Source organism: Oncorhynchus tshawytscha, linkage group LG20 (assembly GCF_018296145.1).
Source record: "Oncorhynchus tshawytscha isolate Ot180627B linkage group LG20, Otsh_v2.0, whole genome shotgun sequence".
Lineage (NCBI taxonomy): Eukaryota > Metazoa > Chordata > Actinopteri > Salmoniformes > Salmonidae > Oncorhynchus > Oncorhynchus tshawytscha.
Genome location: NC_056448.1, coordinates 23058245 through 23077006, shown reverse-complemented (window position 1 = coordinate 23077006; position 18762 = coordinate 23058245). Strand labels below are relative to the sequence as shown.

The window sequence follows — 18762 nt, the reverse complement described above, 5'->3', positions numbered from 1 at the left end:
TTTTGTTTTAAATTATGCTCTAAAAACATAACTAATTTATAGGTCTACCTTTACTTGTTCCTTCTGTGAACTTTCTTTATCCTCCCTCGTCTTGAGAGAGAGACATTTAAAAATATCTTACAGATATGTGGGTTTTTAGTAACAGAATTTTAAGGCACAAGGCTATGTTTCTTAAACTTACAGAAGGCAGAAAAATTATCCAATTTATTAGGTACACCCATCTAGAACCGGGTCGGACCTCCCTTAGCCTCCAGAACAACCTGAATTCTCCATGGCAAGGAAACGTTGCTCAATTGGTATCACGGAACCTAATGTGTGCCAGGAAACATTCCCCACACCATTACACCATTGCCACCAGCCTGTACTGTTGACATGCAAGCTTCTGTTTGAAGATGAAAGAAATTAAAGCTGAAATAAATCCTTTTCTCTACTATTATTCTGACATTTCACATTCTTAAAATAAAGTGGTGATCCTAACTGACCTAAGACATGGAATTTTTACTAAGATTAAATGTCAGGAATTGTGAAAAACTGAGTTTGAATATATTTGGCTAAGGTGAATGTAAACTTCCGACTTCAACTGTATGTGTCCCTTTTCTTGTGAGTGGTAGGTTTAGCACTTAGCCCAGCACATATATTTCCTGTATTCAATGGTTGTTGGTTTGAATGCATTCTTATATTCACTGTGGGGACGACATTGTCTATGCACTTATTGATGAAACCTGTGACTGTTATGGTAAACTCCTCAATGCTATTGGATGAATCCCAGAACATATCCCAGTTTGTACTAGCAAAACAGTCTTGTAACCTCGCGTCTGCTTCATCTGACCACTTCCATATTGAGCACATCACTGGTGCTTCCTGTTTGAGCTTTTGTTTGTAAATAGGAAGCAGGAGAATGGAGTCATGGTTAGATTTGCCGAAGGGAGGGCGAGGCAGGGTCTTGTATGCACATCTGTGGGTAGAATTAAAGTGGTCTAGTTTTTGCGCCCCTAGTGGCACAGGAGAGGTGTTTGTGTTTGTATTTGTATTCATTATGGATCCCCATTAGCTGCTGCCAAAGTAGCAGCTACTCTTCCTGGGGTCCAGCAATATTAAGGCAGTTTATACGATTTAAAAACATTACAATACATTCACAGATTTCACAACACTGTGTGCCCTCAGGCCCCTACTCCACCACTACCACATATCTACAGTACTAAATCCATGTGTGTGTGTGTGCGTGTGTGTGTGTGTGTGTGTGTGTGTGTGTGTGTGTGTGTGTGTGTGTGTGTGTGTGTGTGTGTGTGTGTGTGTGTGTGTGTGTGTGTGTGTGTGTCAATGTTTGTGTTGCTTCACAGTCCCCGCTGTTCCATAAGGTGTTTTTTTAATCCGTTTTTGTCAATCTAATTGTACTGCTTGCATCAGTTACTTGATGTGGAATAGAGTTCCATGTAGTCATGGCTCTATGTAGTACTGTGTGCCTCCCATAGTCTGTTCTGGACTTCTTGTGGCATGTCTTGTGTGGTATGCATGGGTGTCCGAGCTGTGTGCCAGTAGTTTAGACAGACAGCTCGGTGCATTCAACATGTCAATATCTCTCATAAAAAAAGTAGTGATGCAGTCAATCTCTCCTCCAATTTCAGCCAGGAGAGATTGACATGCATATTATTAATATTACTTCTCTGTGTACATCCGTTCTGCCCTGTTCTGAGCCAATTTTAATTTTCCTTAGTCCTTTTTTGTGTCACCTGGCCACACGACTGAACAGTAGTCAAGGTGCGACAAATCTAGGGCCTGTAGGACCTGCCTTGTTGGTGGTGTTGTTAAGAAGGCAGAGCATCGCTTTATTGTAGACAGACTTCTCCCCATCTTAGCTACTACTGTGTCCATATGTTTTGACCATGGCAGTTTACAATCTAGTGTTACTAAGCAGTTTAGTCATCTCAATTTCCACATGATTTATTACAAGATTTAGTTGAGTTTTAGGGTTTAGTGAGTGTTTGGTTCCAAATACAATGCTTTAGGTTTTAGAAATATTTAGGGCTAACTTATTACCTGCCACCCACTCTGAAACTAACTGCAGCTCTTTGTTGAGTGTTGCAGTCATGTCAGTTGCTGTAGTAGCTGATGTGTATAGTGTTGAGTCATCCAGCATACATAGATGGCTTTACTCAAAGTCAGTGGCATGTCGTTAGTAAAAAAATTGAAAAAAGCAATTGGTAGTGTTGGTAGAGGTGAGGTAGGAAGGTTTTAAGTCTCCCCAAGTTAAAATATCCACCCACCAGAAATGCTACCTCGGGGTGTGGGGTTTCTTATTTGTTTATGGCCCCGTACAGGTGGCTGAGGGCCAGAGTGGTGTTGGCTTGGGGTGGAATGTAGACAGCCAGGATGATTATGGATGAGAACTATCTTGGTAGATTAAAGGGTCTGCAGTTTACCATGAGGTACTCTATATCAGGTGAACAAAAGCTCCATAAGGCACTGTTAACACTGATCCCAGAAGAAAGACACTCACTTAAATCCTCTCTTAAATCCTGTCTTTGTTTTAGTATGGTCAGGGCGTGAGTTGGGTGGGTTGTCTATGTTCGTTTAATTTGGGATTTCTGTGTTCGGCCTAGTATGGTTCTCAATCAGAGGCAGCTGTCAATCGTTGTCCCTGATTGAGAATCATACTTAGGTAGCCTGGTTTCACTTTTGAGTTGTGGGTGTTTGTTTCCATGTGAGTGTTTGTTGCCACACGGGACTGTTTCGTTTATTGTTTTTTTCCAGTGTTCTGTTGTGTCTTGATTAAACATTATGGACACTTACCACGCTGCGCATTGGTCCTCCGATCCTTCTCAACTACTCCTCCTCAGAAGAGGAGGACGAGATCTGTTACAGACACCCTGGGTTCCCAAGGTGACAGGCTTTTCTGTGGCTTGGGGACACATATGAGCACTTTAAGAGGAATTTCCTGGGAGACAGAATTAACTCAGACCTTTGCTGCTGCCATGCAATATTAACTATATTTCATTGTTCCAGGGGTCTGCTGGAGGAGCTAAAATATTTAAGTGACCAAAAATAGTTGTTTAGAAAGGAGACGACAGAGCCAGAAACCATCTGGTTAGTCAGTGGGTGTGTGTATGTGCTTATGTGCTGCCATGTATTCCTAGTACAGTATGTGCTCAGCATTATCTGTAATGAGATACGCAGCAATTTACCTTAATTACATTTGTTAAAAAACTGATTTGCGTATGTAGGTTCGTTGATGTTTTGATTAGGCTCTTTGACTGAATGATTATGGCAGTTGGTCCCTGCACTTACTATACTTTACACTAATTACCATACTGTAGCGTATCCTTAGTTTTAAGTTATAGTATGTACAGTCTGTACTAAAACTTCAATGAAAGGTAAGCTACAGATAGCTTACCCCCTCGTGTATTGCAACACATGAAAGAGTGACAGTACGCCTTTCTTAATACCTGGGAGACATTGGGTTAGTGTTTGTACTCCCCTGTATGTGGGCAGAATTCCCTCAGTGCTGTTCAAATGTGAGCATCTTTTCAACTCTTCTTTTTCATTGAGAGGAACCCAGGCTTTTTCATCTTTCATCTGCTAGCCACATGAGAGCCTCTCTGCTCTGCTTTCTTCTTAGTTAATGACTGGAGCGCCACTAATTTGTGACACATCAGAGTTTATCTCCACCTTCCCTTATTCAAATACTCTTAGATTTCTGTTATTATCAATTTATGGTTAGATCAGAATAGCCATCATAATTATTTGGCCTGTACAGAGAATTAAGTCAATGCCACAAGTCTAAATCCACATCTCCATCCATGGCTTAGGAATGGGCTGATTTAGCAAGCTAGCTACTGCAGGACATCAACACAAGCAGGCCAGAAACAGACACGTTTGTCTGACAATGATGACGTTTTGTTAAGAATGTGATTTGATTGGTGTGAAGCCAAATCCAAACTGTCCTTCGTCTGTGTTAATGATCCCTGTCTTATTGTGCTTGGAAGATGGGGGATGAGGGACAAGTAACAAAATATGCAGCGTGTTGGCACGTTCCATATCCATCTGATAGAGAGATAGATAGATGGAGAGCCCACCTACAGGTATGTGCCCGTCCATCTGTTCATCTTCTGTCCCCTTATTCTGCACCTGCACCTTTTTACTTTCTCTCCACTCTTTTGTGCTTTCTCCTTTTGCACACCCCTTTCACGTTGTCCCCACCTTATCGTCCATTTCCCAGTGCCCATCTTAAGACCTGTATCGAAAACAAATCCAACACACCCTTTTTCCACACGTGTGTGTGTGCTTGTGTTTGTGTGTGTGTCCTCTTCTTCTCTTTCACTCTCTCTGATGTAATATATCTGTAGTCATCTTTAATCTTCCTGTCCCATTGTTCTCTATAGATCACAGGTGAGTGGGAGCAGCCCCTGCAGAATGACAGCAACTGCCGAAGGTACAAACAGCAACACTACAAACAATGAGCCTCTGTTTGATGTCAAGCATTCATCTGGTTCCTGCTCCTACAAATTGTAGCACTTGTGTGGGCTGAGAGAGAGAGAGAGAGAGAGAGAGAGAGAGAGAGAGAGAGAATCTCTCTTTTCCATCTATTCGTATGATGAGTAGCTCATGAATAGTTAATTTCATCATATGCTTATGTTTTCATATACTGTAAAGAAAGGTGCTGTGACTAGCAAGCAGAGAACAAAACGGAAACCAGTTATTCAATGGGTTTATAGGTCTACTTGAAGGACTGTAAACTTAATGGTACTGACAGAAGAACACCAGGGGCTGTTCTTCACTTCCACGGAGGGAGCATGACTTTGCCACCAGTGCCCTCCTCGTGTTCTCCAATCCACACAGTGATTTAGTGAGGAGTGCACTCTATATCCACTCACAGACCCAACAAGTGGCTCAACTGGAGATTGCATAGGAATCTGAAGGGCAGCCTCATGATTAATTCTCCATCATGGTTCTGTCTGTGTGAAACGATCTTCCGGCTATTTGCAACAGAAAGAGACCATTGTACAACCGACAAACACTGCTCATTGTTGGAAAATAAGAGGAGAATGAGTGAGATGTGACATGATGATGGATGGTTGTGTGGAGGAGTGGGCCTTGGATATGGTTATATGGCCAGGAGATTTTCGATTCTTCTGATCAGAGCAGGAACAATGTGGGCCCTCTGTTCCTCTTTATTCCTGTATTCTAGACGCCCTTTGATCAGATAATTGCCCCTCAGACCCAGAGTTTGAAGGCCCTGAGAGTCGCTGTGGCAACGTGGCTCGCCGTCCTATGTTCCATTGAGTGGTCTTTAGTGGGCCCAGCTTGTGTGGGAAGGGGTGCTGTGTGTGCAGAAAGAAAAAGTGTGACATGCTCCACGGGGCACACTGGTCAGTTTATATAGGTGGTTGCTTTTTAAACTCAGCAAAAAAAGAAATGTCCTCTCACTGTCAACTGAGTTTATTTTCAGCAAATTTAACATGTGTAAATATTTGTATGAACATCACAAGATTCAACAGCTGTAACATACACTGAACAAGTTCCACAGACGGGTGACTAACAGAAATGAAGAAATGTGTCCCTGAACAAAGGGCGGGGGGGGTCAAAATCTAAAGTAACAGTCAGTATCTGGTGTGGCCACCAGCTGCATTAAGTACTGCAGTGCATCTCCTCCTCATGGACTGCACCAGATTTGCCAGTTCTTGCTGTGAGATGTTACCCCACTCTTCCACCAAGGCACCTGCAAGTTCCCGGACATTTCTGGGGGGAATGGCCCTAGCCCTCACCCTCCGATCCAACAGGTCCCAGACGTGCTCAATGGGATTGAGATTAGGGCTCTTTGCTGGCTATGGTAGAACACTGACATTCCTGTCTTGCAGGAAATGGCATTGTCATGTCAGGATGAGCCTTCAGGAAGGGTACCACATGAGGGAGGAGGATGTCTTCCCTGTAACGCACAGCTTTGAGATTGCCTGCAATGACCATAAGCTCAGTCCGATGATTCTGTGACACACCGCCTCAGACCATGACGGACCCTCCACCTCCAAATCGATCCCGCACCAGAGTACAGGCCTCGGTGTAACGCTCATTCCTTCGACGATAAACGCACAAAAGAAATTCACCTTAATTTAACCAGGTAGGCTAGTTGAGAACAAGTTCTCATTTGCAACTGAGACCTGGCCAAGATAAAGCAAAGCAATGTGACACAGACAACAACACCTACCCATCACCCCTGGTGAGACAAAACCTTGACTCGTCAGTGAAGAGCACTTTTTGCCAGTCCTGACTGGTCCAGCGACGGTGGATTTGTGCCCATAGGCAACATTGTTGCTGGTGATGTCTGGTGAGGACCTGCCTTACAACAGGCCTATAAGCCCTCAGTCCAGCGTCTCTCAGCCTATTGCGGACAGTCTGAGCACTGATGGAGGGATTGGGCATTTCTGGTGTAACTCGGGCAGTTGTTGTTGCCATCCTGTACCTGTCCCGCAGGTGTGATTTTTGGATGTACCGATCCTGTGCAGGTGTTGTTACACGTGGTCTGCCACTGCAAGGACGATCAGCTGTCCTTCCTGTCTCCCTGTAGTGCTGTCTTAGGCGTCTCACAGTACGGACATTGCAATTTATTGCCTTGGCCACATCTGCAGTCCTCATGCCTCCTTGCAGCATGCCTAAGGCACGTTCACACGGATGGGCAGGGACCCTGGGCATCTTTCTTTTGGTGTTTTTCAGAGTCAGTAGAAAGGCCTCTTTAGTGTCCTAAGTTTTCATAACTGTTACCTTAATTGCCTACCGTCTGTAAGCTGTTAGTGTCTTAACCACCGTTCCACGGGAGCATGTTCATTAATTGTTTATGGTTCATTGAACAAGCATGGGAAACGGTGTTTAAACCCTTTACAATGAAGATCTGTGAAGTTATTTGGATTTTTACTAATTATTTTTGAAATACAGGGTCCTGAAAAAGGGACGTTTCTTTTTTTGCTGAGTTTATATGTCCTGTTTCACTGTATGTACAAGTGGGTAACCTGTACAAGTGTAAGGTTTGAAATGTGTATTTTGTATATCCCAACTCCCCCTGAGACGCTCTTAGAGAGTGGGGTCACGACCATGGTGAAAGTTAGATCTGTATGTGGTAACAATACAGTTTCATATTTAAAGTAAAGATCTTGGGCAGAGTCTGTTGCATGAATGGATTCCTTCAGCCTCTGGAGATTTGCTGAAAGTCACACAGAGGGGCGTGTGTGTGTGTGTGTGTGTGTGTGTGTGTGTGTGTGTGTGTGTGTGTGTGTGTGTGTGTGTGTGTGTGTGTGTGTGTGTGTGTGTGTGTGTGTGTGTGTGTGTGTGTGTTGTGTGTGTTTTGCACAGAGAAAAGCCCTGCTCTGAGTTGAATTGGTCTCTACTATGCTGTGCAAATATTTAATCTGTGTTGCTAAGCAAATGCCCCACTACACACTATGCAATGGCTCCCAGATGTAGAATGACACAATCACTCAAGCTATCATCTTGTTTTACAGCAGTGATCCGATCACAACCTACACATTGCACCATACTAGATATTTTCTCTTGCTCTCTCTCCCCCTCATCATTTCTGTTTAGTGTTTGCACACACTCTTTCTCGTTCTTTCTTTCTGTCTCTCTCTCTCGTGGACCGTGCAGGTGTAATGAATGAAAATATGTCCACCATTCATATTGGTGTGGCGCACACACACACACAAACACACGCATACACACAGTATAGTAGGGAAGTGTCGCAGGCTTACTAGGCTGTTGGTTTTTAAAGGTTGGTATTGGGTTTTCAGCTTTGACTTGTTGTGACTTGTTTTTAATTCATTTTTAAAAAATCCCTTAGTGACATGCCTCAATTGCAAAATACAATTTGGAATTCCTGAAATTATTGTATCTAGAATAGACTAAAAGCACAGGTCAGTGGTGGCTTTCAACATTACACTTTCAAATGTTTCCTTATCTGATCATGTACAATTTTGAACACGAGACCATCTTTGTGTGTGTAAGTAATTTGGGGATATAACAGGTGATTTCTGTGAGTATAACTCATCCACCAGTCTGTTGTAAAATAATGTCTTCTTTGCTGCAGGCTGATTTGGGTATAATCCAAAACGCTATTATGGAAAAACCAATTATGCTTATTCTTCCATAATACTTTCCTTTGCTGTTAGATTTAGATTTGCCTCAACACAAAGACTATTTCCTCCTAAAATGCTATGGCAAATGCCCAAGAGGTAATATGAATCTCCAATTATGCACACATATCAACACGGTAGTACAGAAATGTCTGAAATAGGACATTGTTTATTGAACACAACAAAGCATGTTTGACATGGGCATGAGTGCTCCGCTCTAACATCCAGCAATCTTGTTTATAAAGTTTCATAAAACTCCTGGTATAATAATACAAATGATTAATAATATAACAACACGTATAACAGTAATAATAATACAATTATTTTTATGAAACAACATTCCTATCAACTCTCCCACCTCTCAATAAATGTATATTTCACTGAGTGGTGGCACTGGAATGGTTGTAAGCTTTGTCTTCTACAAACTTCATTCGGGAAGTCCGCAGTCAAACGTTTTAGACCAGACGAGGATGATGCTTATGCTTATGTTTTGAAGTAGTGACATTTTATTATTTTCTTAAAAGCACTTTGGAAGTCCTTGTTGAAGTATGCGTAAATTATGGGATTCAGTAGGGAGTTGGAATACCCGAGCCAGTTAATGACGTCCTCGAGCCACTTTGGCATTTGGCACGACTGGCAAAAGGGCATTACCAGGGCAACGATAAAGAAAGGCAACCAGCAAAATATAAAAGTGCCCATAATGATACCCAGCGTCTTTACCGTTTTGCGCTCTCTGGCCATGGCCATCTTTCTCTTTGCCTCCATGTTCTTATCGTGTCTGCTCTCAAAGAGCGGTTCGGATTTGGGGGTGTTGGGGAGTGGCAGGTTGTTTTTCGAGTTGCTGTGAACCTCGATGATCTCCAGCGACTCGCCGTCCTCCGCGTGCATGACCGCGCCGTTTACGCATAGGGTCGGTTTGGGCTTCACGCTCCTCTTCCAGCTTTTACTCGGGTCCCCATTGGTCCTCTTGTGGAAAAGAGTAGGGGACAGTCCCAAACAAGAATCAGACACTTTCTTTTTATCTGTTTTACGCACGGTTCTCCTGATTCTAAACCTCGCGGCTTTGAATATCCGCCCATATAAGACCAACATGAGTATCAACGGAATGTAGAACGCGCCAAATGTTGAGTAGATTGTGTACCATGGGTCTCGACTAATAATGCATTGCTCGGGGTTTGCTATGTCCTCCGCCTTACTACTCGGCTGGGAACGCATGATCAACATGGGTGGAACAGAGATAGAGAACCCGACAAACCAAGTGACACTGATCAGAACCGCCGCTCTTCTGGGCGTCCTCTTCTTCATATACTCTATGGGTTCGGTAATGGCCCAGTACCTGTCCAAGGCGATGGCGCACAGGTGCAGAATGGATGATGTACAACATAACACATCTAAAGAGATAAAAATATCACACGGTACCTGTCCGAGAGCCCACCTGTTTAAGACTTGGTAAAGGGCAGCCATTGGCAACACCAGAACCGATACCATCAAGTCAGTCACGGCCAGAGACCCGATCAGATAGTTCCCTACATTCTGAAGATTTCTCTCCAGGGCGATAGCTGCAACCACACACGCGTTACCAAATACGGCACAGAGAATGAGCGCAGCCAGGAGAAAGGACGGGAAGATTTGGGAACTTAATTTCACCTCCTCGGAATTAGCTGTCGAGGTTTCGTTTTGAAAATCAAATAGAAACCATGCGGCCGTCGAGTTGTTTCTTTCCTCCATGTTGATGAAAAAGGAAGCGCTCCTCAGTGACATTGTGTCATCTCCCGTGCCCAATAGAGCTCCACCCTTGGAGAGCGCGTTGTGATCTACAGCTGGACTCTGCGCTGCGCGCTCAGTATGCACTCTGTGCCGGTTGGTGACGACTGACGAGGGGGTTCCTTTATACCAGTGATGGAAAATACGTCAGTTGGCTGTGAGATTGAAAGAGAGATGTTCTGTCCACACCAACAGTTGGACTCTCTGAGAGAGTGCGCGCAGTGAGATGCAGGTGCTATCATCCCTTTACCAACAGGATTTGACACACACACACACTCGTTGTCAACGTTTTTATTTGTATTATGCATTTATTATTCATTGTTTAGATATGAGCAATAGCCTAAATTATTATAGAAAACCACAGCTGCAACGGAAACCATAGGACTATGCCTGTCCTTTCTCAATTTCGAAAATATTACAAACGAATCTGCCATTGCTGTTCTTGCTTAAAAAAAATATATGGAATTTATTGAAGTGATTTCTCAGATCAGCACCATGGACAGCGTACCTCGCTGTGACCAGGTCTGATGCTGCCACCTGGCGTAGACCTACATGGCAGAGTGGATTACTTGTGAAGTTTGGTGCATCTGACGCTCCGTAACAAAAAGCAGTGACGTCATTGTCCTCTAACTTTCGGACAAATTTTTCTTCTATTAAATTGTTAATTAATTGTTTCGAAGGGAACGCATAGGAATTTGGAAATCCCAGGTAGGATATGTTACTTTTCAGTATGGCAATTGTTTCAAAAGCCATCGTCATAAACATTTGCATTTGTCAAAAAGAATGAACAGAAATGTTGACCTAGGAGCACACCGCCTCACGAGAGGAGAGGAGTTTCGTTTTTAGATTTTTGCTTGCTAGATTTAGCTCAGCTGGCATGGCTAGTTTTGTATTTCACGCTATTAATAATAATCATTGACATTTGAATGTTGCCTTTTTTATTGATTTTTTTTATTTACGTAGTAAATAAAAGCCTAAGTGTTTATTAGCTGTTATATCATGAAATTGGCGTGACGCTGCTGTATAGGGCTATGGCCATGCACGGTTAGAGGAACTGCATTCATGACCAAGGTTGAGTAGATAGGCCTACTGTCTCAATTTTGACTCTTAGTTGAATTGTTGTCAGTTATGTTAAAACGAAGGCTGTATACGAATATAGGTACATATACAGTAAGCCTTTTTTCAGCAGTTTTTCTGAAAACCCAAGAGTCATTATCACATGGATCATATTGTGATTCAACCTTATTTGGGTTCATCTTCTAACAGTGCTTCAGAAAAATTCCCATTCGCCTTATCACCTGTGCTGAATGCATATCACATGTTGTGGTATCCTCTCCATGAGAGGAAATACATGCTCCCTGCCTATTTGTCTGTGTGTTGGCATTTAGCCTACTGTGCCCTCTTTTTCATTGATTCTGTGGCAGATGAGAACAGCAGACATCGGTCTCTATGGACAACCCAGGGGCGGTGGCTATGCTCCGCTGCAGGAAGTGTCGTAAAGGCTTTGTAGACACAACATGCCTGCATCCGGTGAGTGACGGGGTTACTTTTCCAGCTAGTATAGTGTATGTAAAGCACATAGGAAAGCATTCTAACTCTGACTCCCAAGGCAATATTTCAGAGGCTGTCCATCAAGCATCTCATGCTGCGTTCGCACAGGCAACCCAATTCTGATGTTTTCCACTAATTGGTATTTTGACCAATCACATCAGATCTTTTTCAGAGCTCATCTGAAGAAATCAAAAGAATTGTGCTGCCTGTCTAAACAAAGCCTCAGAGTAGGAATGCTGATCTTGGATCATTTCCCCCCAGTCCATGTAATCTTATTTATTGTCATCTAAAAGGCAAAACTGATCCTAAATCAGCACCCCTACTCTGAGACATTTCTTACACACAGCCCCTGAAGGGCCCTGCCTTAGACTGCAAAAACATCAAAGAAATCTTGAGTGTAGTAAAGGTCAGTGACTGCAGTCCAAACAATCCTGTCATTCCCTCCTAGAAGGGGTCGGCAACACATTTTATTTTGCCCCCCAAAGTTTTTAGAAAAAAAAAATATATATAAAAAAATACTAAAACCACCAGGAATTCAACTAAAAGCCTGTTCCCAAGTGTCCCCACAAATACAAGATTCTCAATGTAATCAAGGTATGGAAGGATTGTTATTTTCAAATTCCATCTCTTTTTGAGTTTAGTTGTCAATATGCACTGTACAAGTTATCTTAATTATGTTCACCATCCTCTCTGACAAAAATCGGCCCATGGCTGAATCTAGTTTCCTGCCCCTGATGTAAAGTCTCTCAGTGGTAGGTGAGAAAATAGAGCAGCACGTGTCTTTAGCATTTTATTAGCATCCCCATTAGTCGCTGCTAACACAGCAGCTACTCTTCCTGGGGTCCACACAAAGCACAAAACATGAAATGCTACAAAACATCAATAGACAATAACAACTCAAGGACATAACTACACACATTTAAAATAAGTATGTACACTTTCATACACTAAGACTACTGTACATCTGTAACGATTTTCGTTGGTGGAAGGAGAGGAGGACCAAAGTGCAGCGTGGTACGTATCCATAATACTTTTCATCCAGAATGAATACACAAACAAAAACAACAAAATGATAAACAAACAGTTCTGACAGGTGCAACAAACACGAACCAGAAAAAAATAACTACCCACAAATCATAGTGGGAAAACAGGCTGCCTAAGTGTGGTTCTCAATCAGAGGCAGCTGTCAATTGTTGTCTCTGATTGAGAACCATACTTAGGCAGCCTGTTTTCCCACTATGGGATGTGGGTAGTTGTTTTCTGTCTTTGTATTCTGTACCAGACAGAACTGTTTCGGTCTCGTTCATTCTCTTTAGTTGTTTTTGTCATTCTGTGTTCAGTTCATTTCATTAAATTGACGATGAATACTTACCACGCTGCGTGTTGGTCCTATGATTCCTATTCCTCATCATCAGACAAGGAGGAGACATTTACGCCGGCACATACATTTCACTATTCTGCTTATGTGAAATCAACAAAACCGTGCATCAGACGGTGTTTCACCATAGGTCCTTCACTCCTGTTGAGTTCATAAAAGGAAAAGAGCAATGTTTCTTCAGTAGGGAGAGCCAGGCTGGTGTTATAACATATGGTTAGGAGTTGACCGGGTCTGTAAAGATGGTAGTTTATCTCCCTACAGATAGTGCCTGATGATGACACAACGGCAGCAGGTACATGCAGCGTCTGGCACATGAACGTTGATACACTGCCAGAGTGGATACTGACGTCAGTTCACCAGGTAAGGCTTTGTGTTTGTACAGGTGTGTGCTAGTGTTTGATTTGCAGTGTGTTCTTTTGTAACTTTTGGATAAAAATTTGAGACAAGCCTATCAGTTCTTTCTGTTCTAATGTCCTCTTTCTGCAGGCCCAGTGGACAGTGGGGAAGCTGAATTGTGGGAACTGTGGTGCTCGCCTGGGTGGCTTCAACTTTCTCAACAACACCAAATGCCCCTGTGGTCAGGAGTCCACTGTGCACCTTAGCAAGAGTCGGGTCGACCAGGACCACAAACGCTACCTTCATGTGGTCAGACCGCAGACGACGAGAGGTAGGGGAGGACCGGGCTGCCTGAAGGGCGAGCCGGTGGGTTCTCACAGTGAGCAGTACAGGTCAGAAGTCGGGGAGGACTTTCTGGTTGGCTCACAGCTCTGCTGTACTTCTGTGTCTCGCCTTAACGCTGAGAGCCGACCAATCACAACACACCCAGATGCCTTTTTCCAGTTGGCTGACATCAGAGCCACCCAATCAGTTCCATTGAGCTCCCCCAGCATTGTTTCTCATACGAAGTTTGGTGCGAGGGGCAGGTTGGAACCCTCCTGTAGCTCTGGCTCCCAGACTGGCCCTGTTGAAGTGACTGAGGGAGAGGTGAGGACTGGGACAGAGCAGCTGCCCTATTCACCTGTTGTGTCCTACACCCCTCATCTATTTGCAACTAGTATTATTAGGTCACCTACCTGCCTATCACGTCTGACTAGAGAGGCCCCTGGTTCTCGTCTTCTCTCCCTGAGAGGGCCAGGTGTCTCCCACATCCCTAGAGAGCAGGAGGAGGCCGTGGAGGAGGAGAGAAGGGGAACCCCCACAGAGCTCCAGGCCCAGATAGTAGCCAACAATGCTTCTCCAACCATACAAAGGTTCAGCAAGAAAGAGAAGAACCGGCTGAAGAGCCAGAGGAGGAAACAGAGGAAGAAAGAGCGCTGGCTCCACTCCCAGGAACAGGTGAGAATTGGTCATGGCCTCAATTGAGATCGGACAGTTATTTACAGGTAGAGAGAAAGAGACACTTGCTTTGGCAATGTTAAAATATGTTTCCCATGCCAATAAAGCCATTGAATTGAGATAAGTGCCGGTAAAAGACATCTGGCTGTAACAGAAATGTCTAATGGAGTTATGCATGTAATGGTAAGTCAAACATTCATACAGTTTAGTTTGTCCAGTATTTTAGTTACATTGCATTTTTGTAAAATTATTCTTGACCATTTTGTTGAGCTTACAAGACGACCACAGTGGAGTCCCTGTGGTTGTTAGTCTGACACTGTTTACCACAAGCAGTTAAATTGGGGCAAAAAACTATTTAGTCAGCCACCAATTGTGCAAGTTCTCCCACTTAAAAAGATGAGAGAGGCCTGTAATTTTCATCATAGGTACACTTCAACTATGACAGACAAAATGAGAAAAAAAATCCAGAAAATCACATTGTAGGATTTTTAATGAATTTATTTGCAAATTATGGTGGAAAATAAGTATTTGGTCAATAACAAACAAGCAAGATTTCTGACTCTCACAGACCTGTAACTTCTTCTTTAACTTCTTCTCTCTGTCCTCCACTCGTTACCTGTATTAATGGCACCTGTTTGAACTTGTTATCAGTATAAAAGACAGCTGTCCACAACCTCAAACAGTCACACTCCAAACTCCACTATGGCCAAGACCAAAGAGCTGTCAAAGGACACCAGAAACAAAATTGTAGACCTGCACCAGGCTGGGAAGACTGAATCTGCAATAGGTAAGCAGCTTGGTTTGAAGAAATCAACTGTGGGAGCAATTATTAGGAAATGGAAGACATACAAGACCACTGATAATCTCCCTCGATCTGGGGCTCCACGCAAGATCTCACCCCGTGGGGTCAAAATGATCACAAGAACGGTGAGCAAAAAATCCCAGAACCACACAGGGGGACCTAGTGAATGACCTGCAGAGAGCTGGGACCAAAGTAACAAAGCCTACCATCAGTAACACACTACGCCGCCAGGGACTCAAATCCTGCAGTGCCAGACGTGTCCCCCTGCTTAAGCCAGTACATGTCCAGGCCCGTCTGAAGTTTGCTAGAGAGCATTTGGATGATCTAGAAGAAGATTGGGAGAATGTCATATGGTCAGATGAAACCAAAATATAACTTTTTGGTAAAAACTCAACTCGTCGTGTTTGGAGGACAAAGAATGCTGAGTTGCATCCAAATAACACCATACCTACTGTGAAGCATGGGGGTGGAAACATCATGCTTTGGGGCTGTTTTTCTGCAAAGGGACCAGGACGACTGATCCATGTAAAGGAAAGAATGAATGGGGCCATGTATCGTGAGATTTTGAGTGAAAACCTCCTTCCATCAGCAAGGGCATTGAAGATGAAACGTGGCTGGGTCTTTCAGCATGACAATGAACCCAAAAACACTGCCCGGGCAATGAAGGAGTGGCTTCGTAAGAAGCATTTCAAGGTCCTGGAGTTGCCTAGCCAGTCTCCAGATCTCAACCCCATAGAAAATCTTTGGAGGGAGTTGAAAGTCCGTGTTGCCCAGCAACAGCCCCAAAACATCACTGCTCTAAAGGAGATCTGCATGGAGGAATGGGCCAAAATACCAGCAACAGTGTGTGAAAACCTTGTGAAGACTTTGACCTCTGTCATTGCCAACAAAGGGTATATAACAAAGTATTGAGAAACTTTTGTTATTGACCAAATACTTATTTTCCACCAAATAAATAAATTCATTAAAAATCCTACAATGTGATTTTCTGGATTTTTTTTCTTCTCATTTTGTCTGTCATAGTTGAAGTGTACCTATGATGAAAATTACAGGCCTCTCATCTTTTTAAGTGGGAGAACTTGCACAATTTGTGGCTGACTAAATACTTTTTTGCCCCACTGTACATGTATGACACACATTTCAAAGTCCTTCACCTTACTTTGACAGTGTCTGGAAGGGGGGAAGTTATATCTTGCCTTTGATAATGTAGTCGCCCATCAGCTAAGCAAACACAAACACAGAAGATTAGTGAGTTGGGTGTTGCCTGCCAGGTGGGTGACTACATTTCCCTGTGTTGTCAGCAGTAGCAGAGAGATTGTTGGTTGACAGTGGCCAGTGTGGACCTACAGTGTATATGATTGAGAGACACTTACAGTACTGTGGAGTATGGACTACAGGTACTGCGCTTGTTCTAGTCTTACTGACCGTAGAAAAGAACAACACCATGGCATTCTCTTGTGGATGAACCCATATTATAGGTTGATTTATGTGGTTTGATAAAGTTGGCTAATCTTGTGCCAAGATGAGTTTAATTGTTTTTGGTTGATAGCTTGTAAACTCAAGCCCTTCCACGAAACACTCTCGCCATGGTTACAGTCGGTCTCTGTTTTATGGGTATCTGAATTGGGGTGACTAGTGCATGTCAACAAGCCGTCCATTCTCCCCAAACCATAGACTCTATTGCCGGTCAGTATTCTCTCACAATGACACTCGACGGGCTGATTGGAGTGCTCTCATATCAGATGTGAGCATCATGAACAAAGTGATGTAAAAAGCAACAAATGGGCCAAATGTCCCCTCCTTTTCCGAAATTCAGAAGATGTAAGCACCTGCGAAATCGTGATTTGTCCAAATGATCAGTGATGACAAATCAAAGTGCCAGAAACAAAGTTCCTCGCTAAACGTTGCATCCCACAGTCTGTTGACAGACGCTATGATACCATTTATGTTACGTGTGTCTGTCCACAAGAGATTAGTAGTGTTACTGTTAGATATTATTCTCCATATTGCCTCACTATTATTTTATCTTATTGTATATAGAGTGTGACAGGGCTGCTAACAGACAGTGAGGAGGTGGACAGAGAGGGCTACACCTGTGCTGTGTGCCTGGATGTCTACTTCAGTCCCTATAGCTGTCACCCCTGTGGCCACATCTTCTGTGAGCCCTGCCTCCGCACGCTGGCCAAGAACCGGCCAGCCAACACCCCCTGTCCCCTCTGCCGCACCCTCATCTCACACACACTCTTTCAGAAAGGTGAGTTACGGCTTCAATTTATGGTGCATACTCCTCCCAATGGTTCTGTTATTGATAACAAATAGCTGTTTTCTCCATAGCTGTAAATAGTAAGAAGCCCTTTGAGAGTTTTAACTAAATTGTTTAATTGCCTTTTGGTTTCAGAGCTCAACCAGAAAGCTAAGACTTTTTTCCCGAAGGTCTACCACTCACGGAAACACAACTTTCAAAAATCCAACTATGCTAAATTGCCTCTTCCCAACTGCCCAAAACGTTTCCGCATCTTTTGGGGTAAGGTATATTGTGGATGTGTTGCTTGCAGTAGATATCTGATCATCTGTAACTCAGTTTGTCTTATTTTTGTGCAGTCTTGTAAGCTCTTATACAACAAACATTTTATAATTCTCATGTAACTAATGAGTTTCTCACAAAGTGAATGTCTCTTTTAGTTAACTAGCATGCCAAGCTTGAGCAGTCCTAAACAAAAACCCATTATTGTAAATGTGTACACTAGGGACTGTGTCTGCCTCCCTCTTTGATCCCAGTTTTCCTGTTTGTATCCCAGGGTACCAGGGGCAGGTGGCTCCAGGGAGGTGGTGGCACTTTGCCCCAGCAGGCTTCGCCCTGGATGCCCTGGACCTGGCCGACATGCGCGGCTGGTTCTTCGATATTGACCTGGTCATCATCTACATCCACTCTGTCAACTGGATACTGGCCCTGCTGGTTCTTTGCTTTCTAGCATACCTCTTCTTGTCTTGAGTGCTGTTTGTGTATTTAGCCAGTGATGGCTGACCTCTAAAAATGGTACAGCTGAGGTTTCTGGGTGATGTAGTATTGTGCCTAATAGTGCTTACTGCCAGGTAACTCACCTGTCACCTCCATATGTTAACTGGAATCATGAGCAGTCCTGAGTGGAACTGGAACTGTGAGGTGTTTTTTTGTTGCAGTTGGGGAGGTCATATATATAGAAATACCAGTACTCAAATGAAGTTGTGTAGATGGGCTTATTTCATATTTTGTGAGAGTTTTACATACAATCTTTTCACTGTAAATCCAAAATTGTTTTATGAGGGGTAGAAGTGTAATAGAAGTGAAAACGAAAGGCCAATAATTATTATTGTTTAAAAAAAATCAGGTTAGGAAATGCACAGAGATCTATAATAATAGGCCTATTTTGATAGATGTATGACCAGTGGGCCCGCTCTGTCAAGGACTTCCCTCAGGTCATCAACATGAAGGTAGAATAATCACATACAGTACCAGCCAAAAGTTTGGACACACTTACTCATTCCAGGGTTTTTCTTTATTTTGACTATATTCTACATTGTAGAATAATAGTGAAGGCGTCAACTAGGAAATAACATGTGGAATCATGTAGAAAGCAAAAAAGTGTTAAACAAATCAAAATCTATTTTATATTTGAGATTCTTCAAAGTAGCCACCCTTTGCCTAGATGACAGCTTTGTACCCTCTTGGCATTCTCTCAACCAGCATCATGAGGTAGTCGCCTGGAATGTGTTTCAATTAACAGGTGTGCATTGTTAAAAGTTAATTTGTGGAATTTCTATCCTTCTCAATGTGTTCG

The 18762-nt window shown here is 43.2% G+C and overlaps 2 protein-coding genes across 2 annotated transcripts; one reads left to right on the top strand and one right to left on the bottom strand.

Annotated features, from left to right (window-relative positions):
* Positions 1-8320: 8320 nt before the first annotated feature.
* Positions 8321-10116, bottom strand: LOC112219826 (5-hydroxytryptamine receptor 1A-beta-like). The gene has a single exon (XM_024381330.2). The coding sequence runs from the start codon at positions 9873-9875 to the stop codon at positions 8598-8600; it is 1278 nt and encodes a 425-aa protein (XP_024237098.1). The 5' UTR covers positions 9876-10116; the 3' UTR covers positions 8321-8597.
* Positions 10117-10479: 363 nt separating this feature from the next.
* rnf180b (ring finger protein 180b) lies at positions 10480-18532 on the top strand. Its single transcript, XM_024382269.2, has 7 exons — positions 10480-10586; positions 11303-11408; positions 13069-13167; positions 13294-14142; positions 16985-17198; positions 17343-17468; positions 17743-18532. Exons 2-7 carry the CDS (start codon positions 11328-11330, stop codon positions 17934-17936), a joined length of 1563 nt encoding a protein of 520 aa, XP_024238037.1. The 5' UTR covers positions 10480-10586; positions 11303-11327; the 3' UTR covers positions 17937-18532.
* Positions 18533-18762: the final 230 nt, after the last annotated feature.

What these genes read in the sequence shown, in the direction of transcription:
- rnf180b (XM_024382269.2), top strand. Translation starts at nt 11,328, where the DNA reads ATGGACAACCCAGGGGCGGTGGCTATGCTCCGCTGCAGGAAGTGTCGT. An exon ending in ACACAACATGCCTGCATCCG is followed by an intron (nt 11,409 to 13,068) that starts GTGAGTGACGGG and finishes ATCTCCCTACAG; the next exon opens with ATAGTGCCTGATGATGACAC. An exon ending in ACGTTTCCGCATCTTTTGGG is followed by an intron (nt 17,469 to 17,742) that starts GTAAGGTATATT and finishes TTTGTATCCCAG; the next exon opens with GGTACCAGGGGCAGGTGGCT.
- LOC112219826 (XM_024381330.2), bottom strand. Translation starts at nt 9,875, where the DNA reads ATGTCACTGAGGAGCGCTTCCTTTTTCATCAACATGGAGGAAAGAAAC.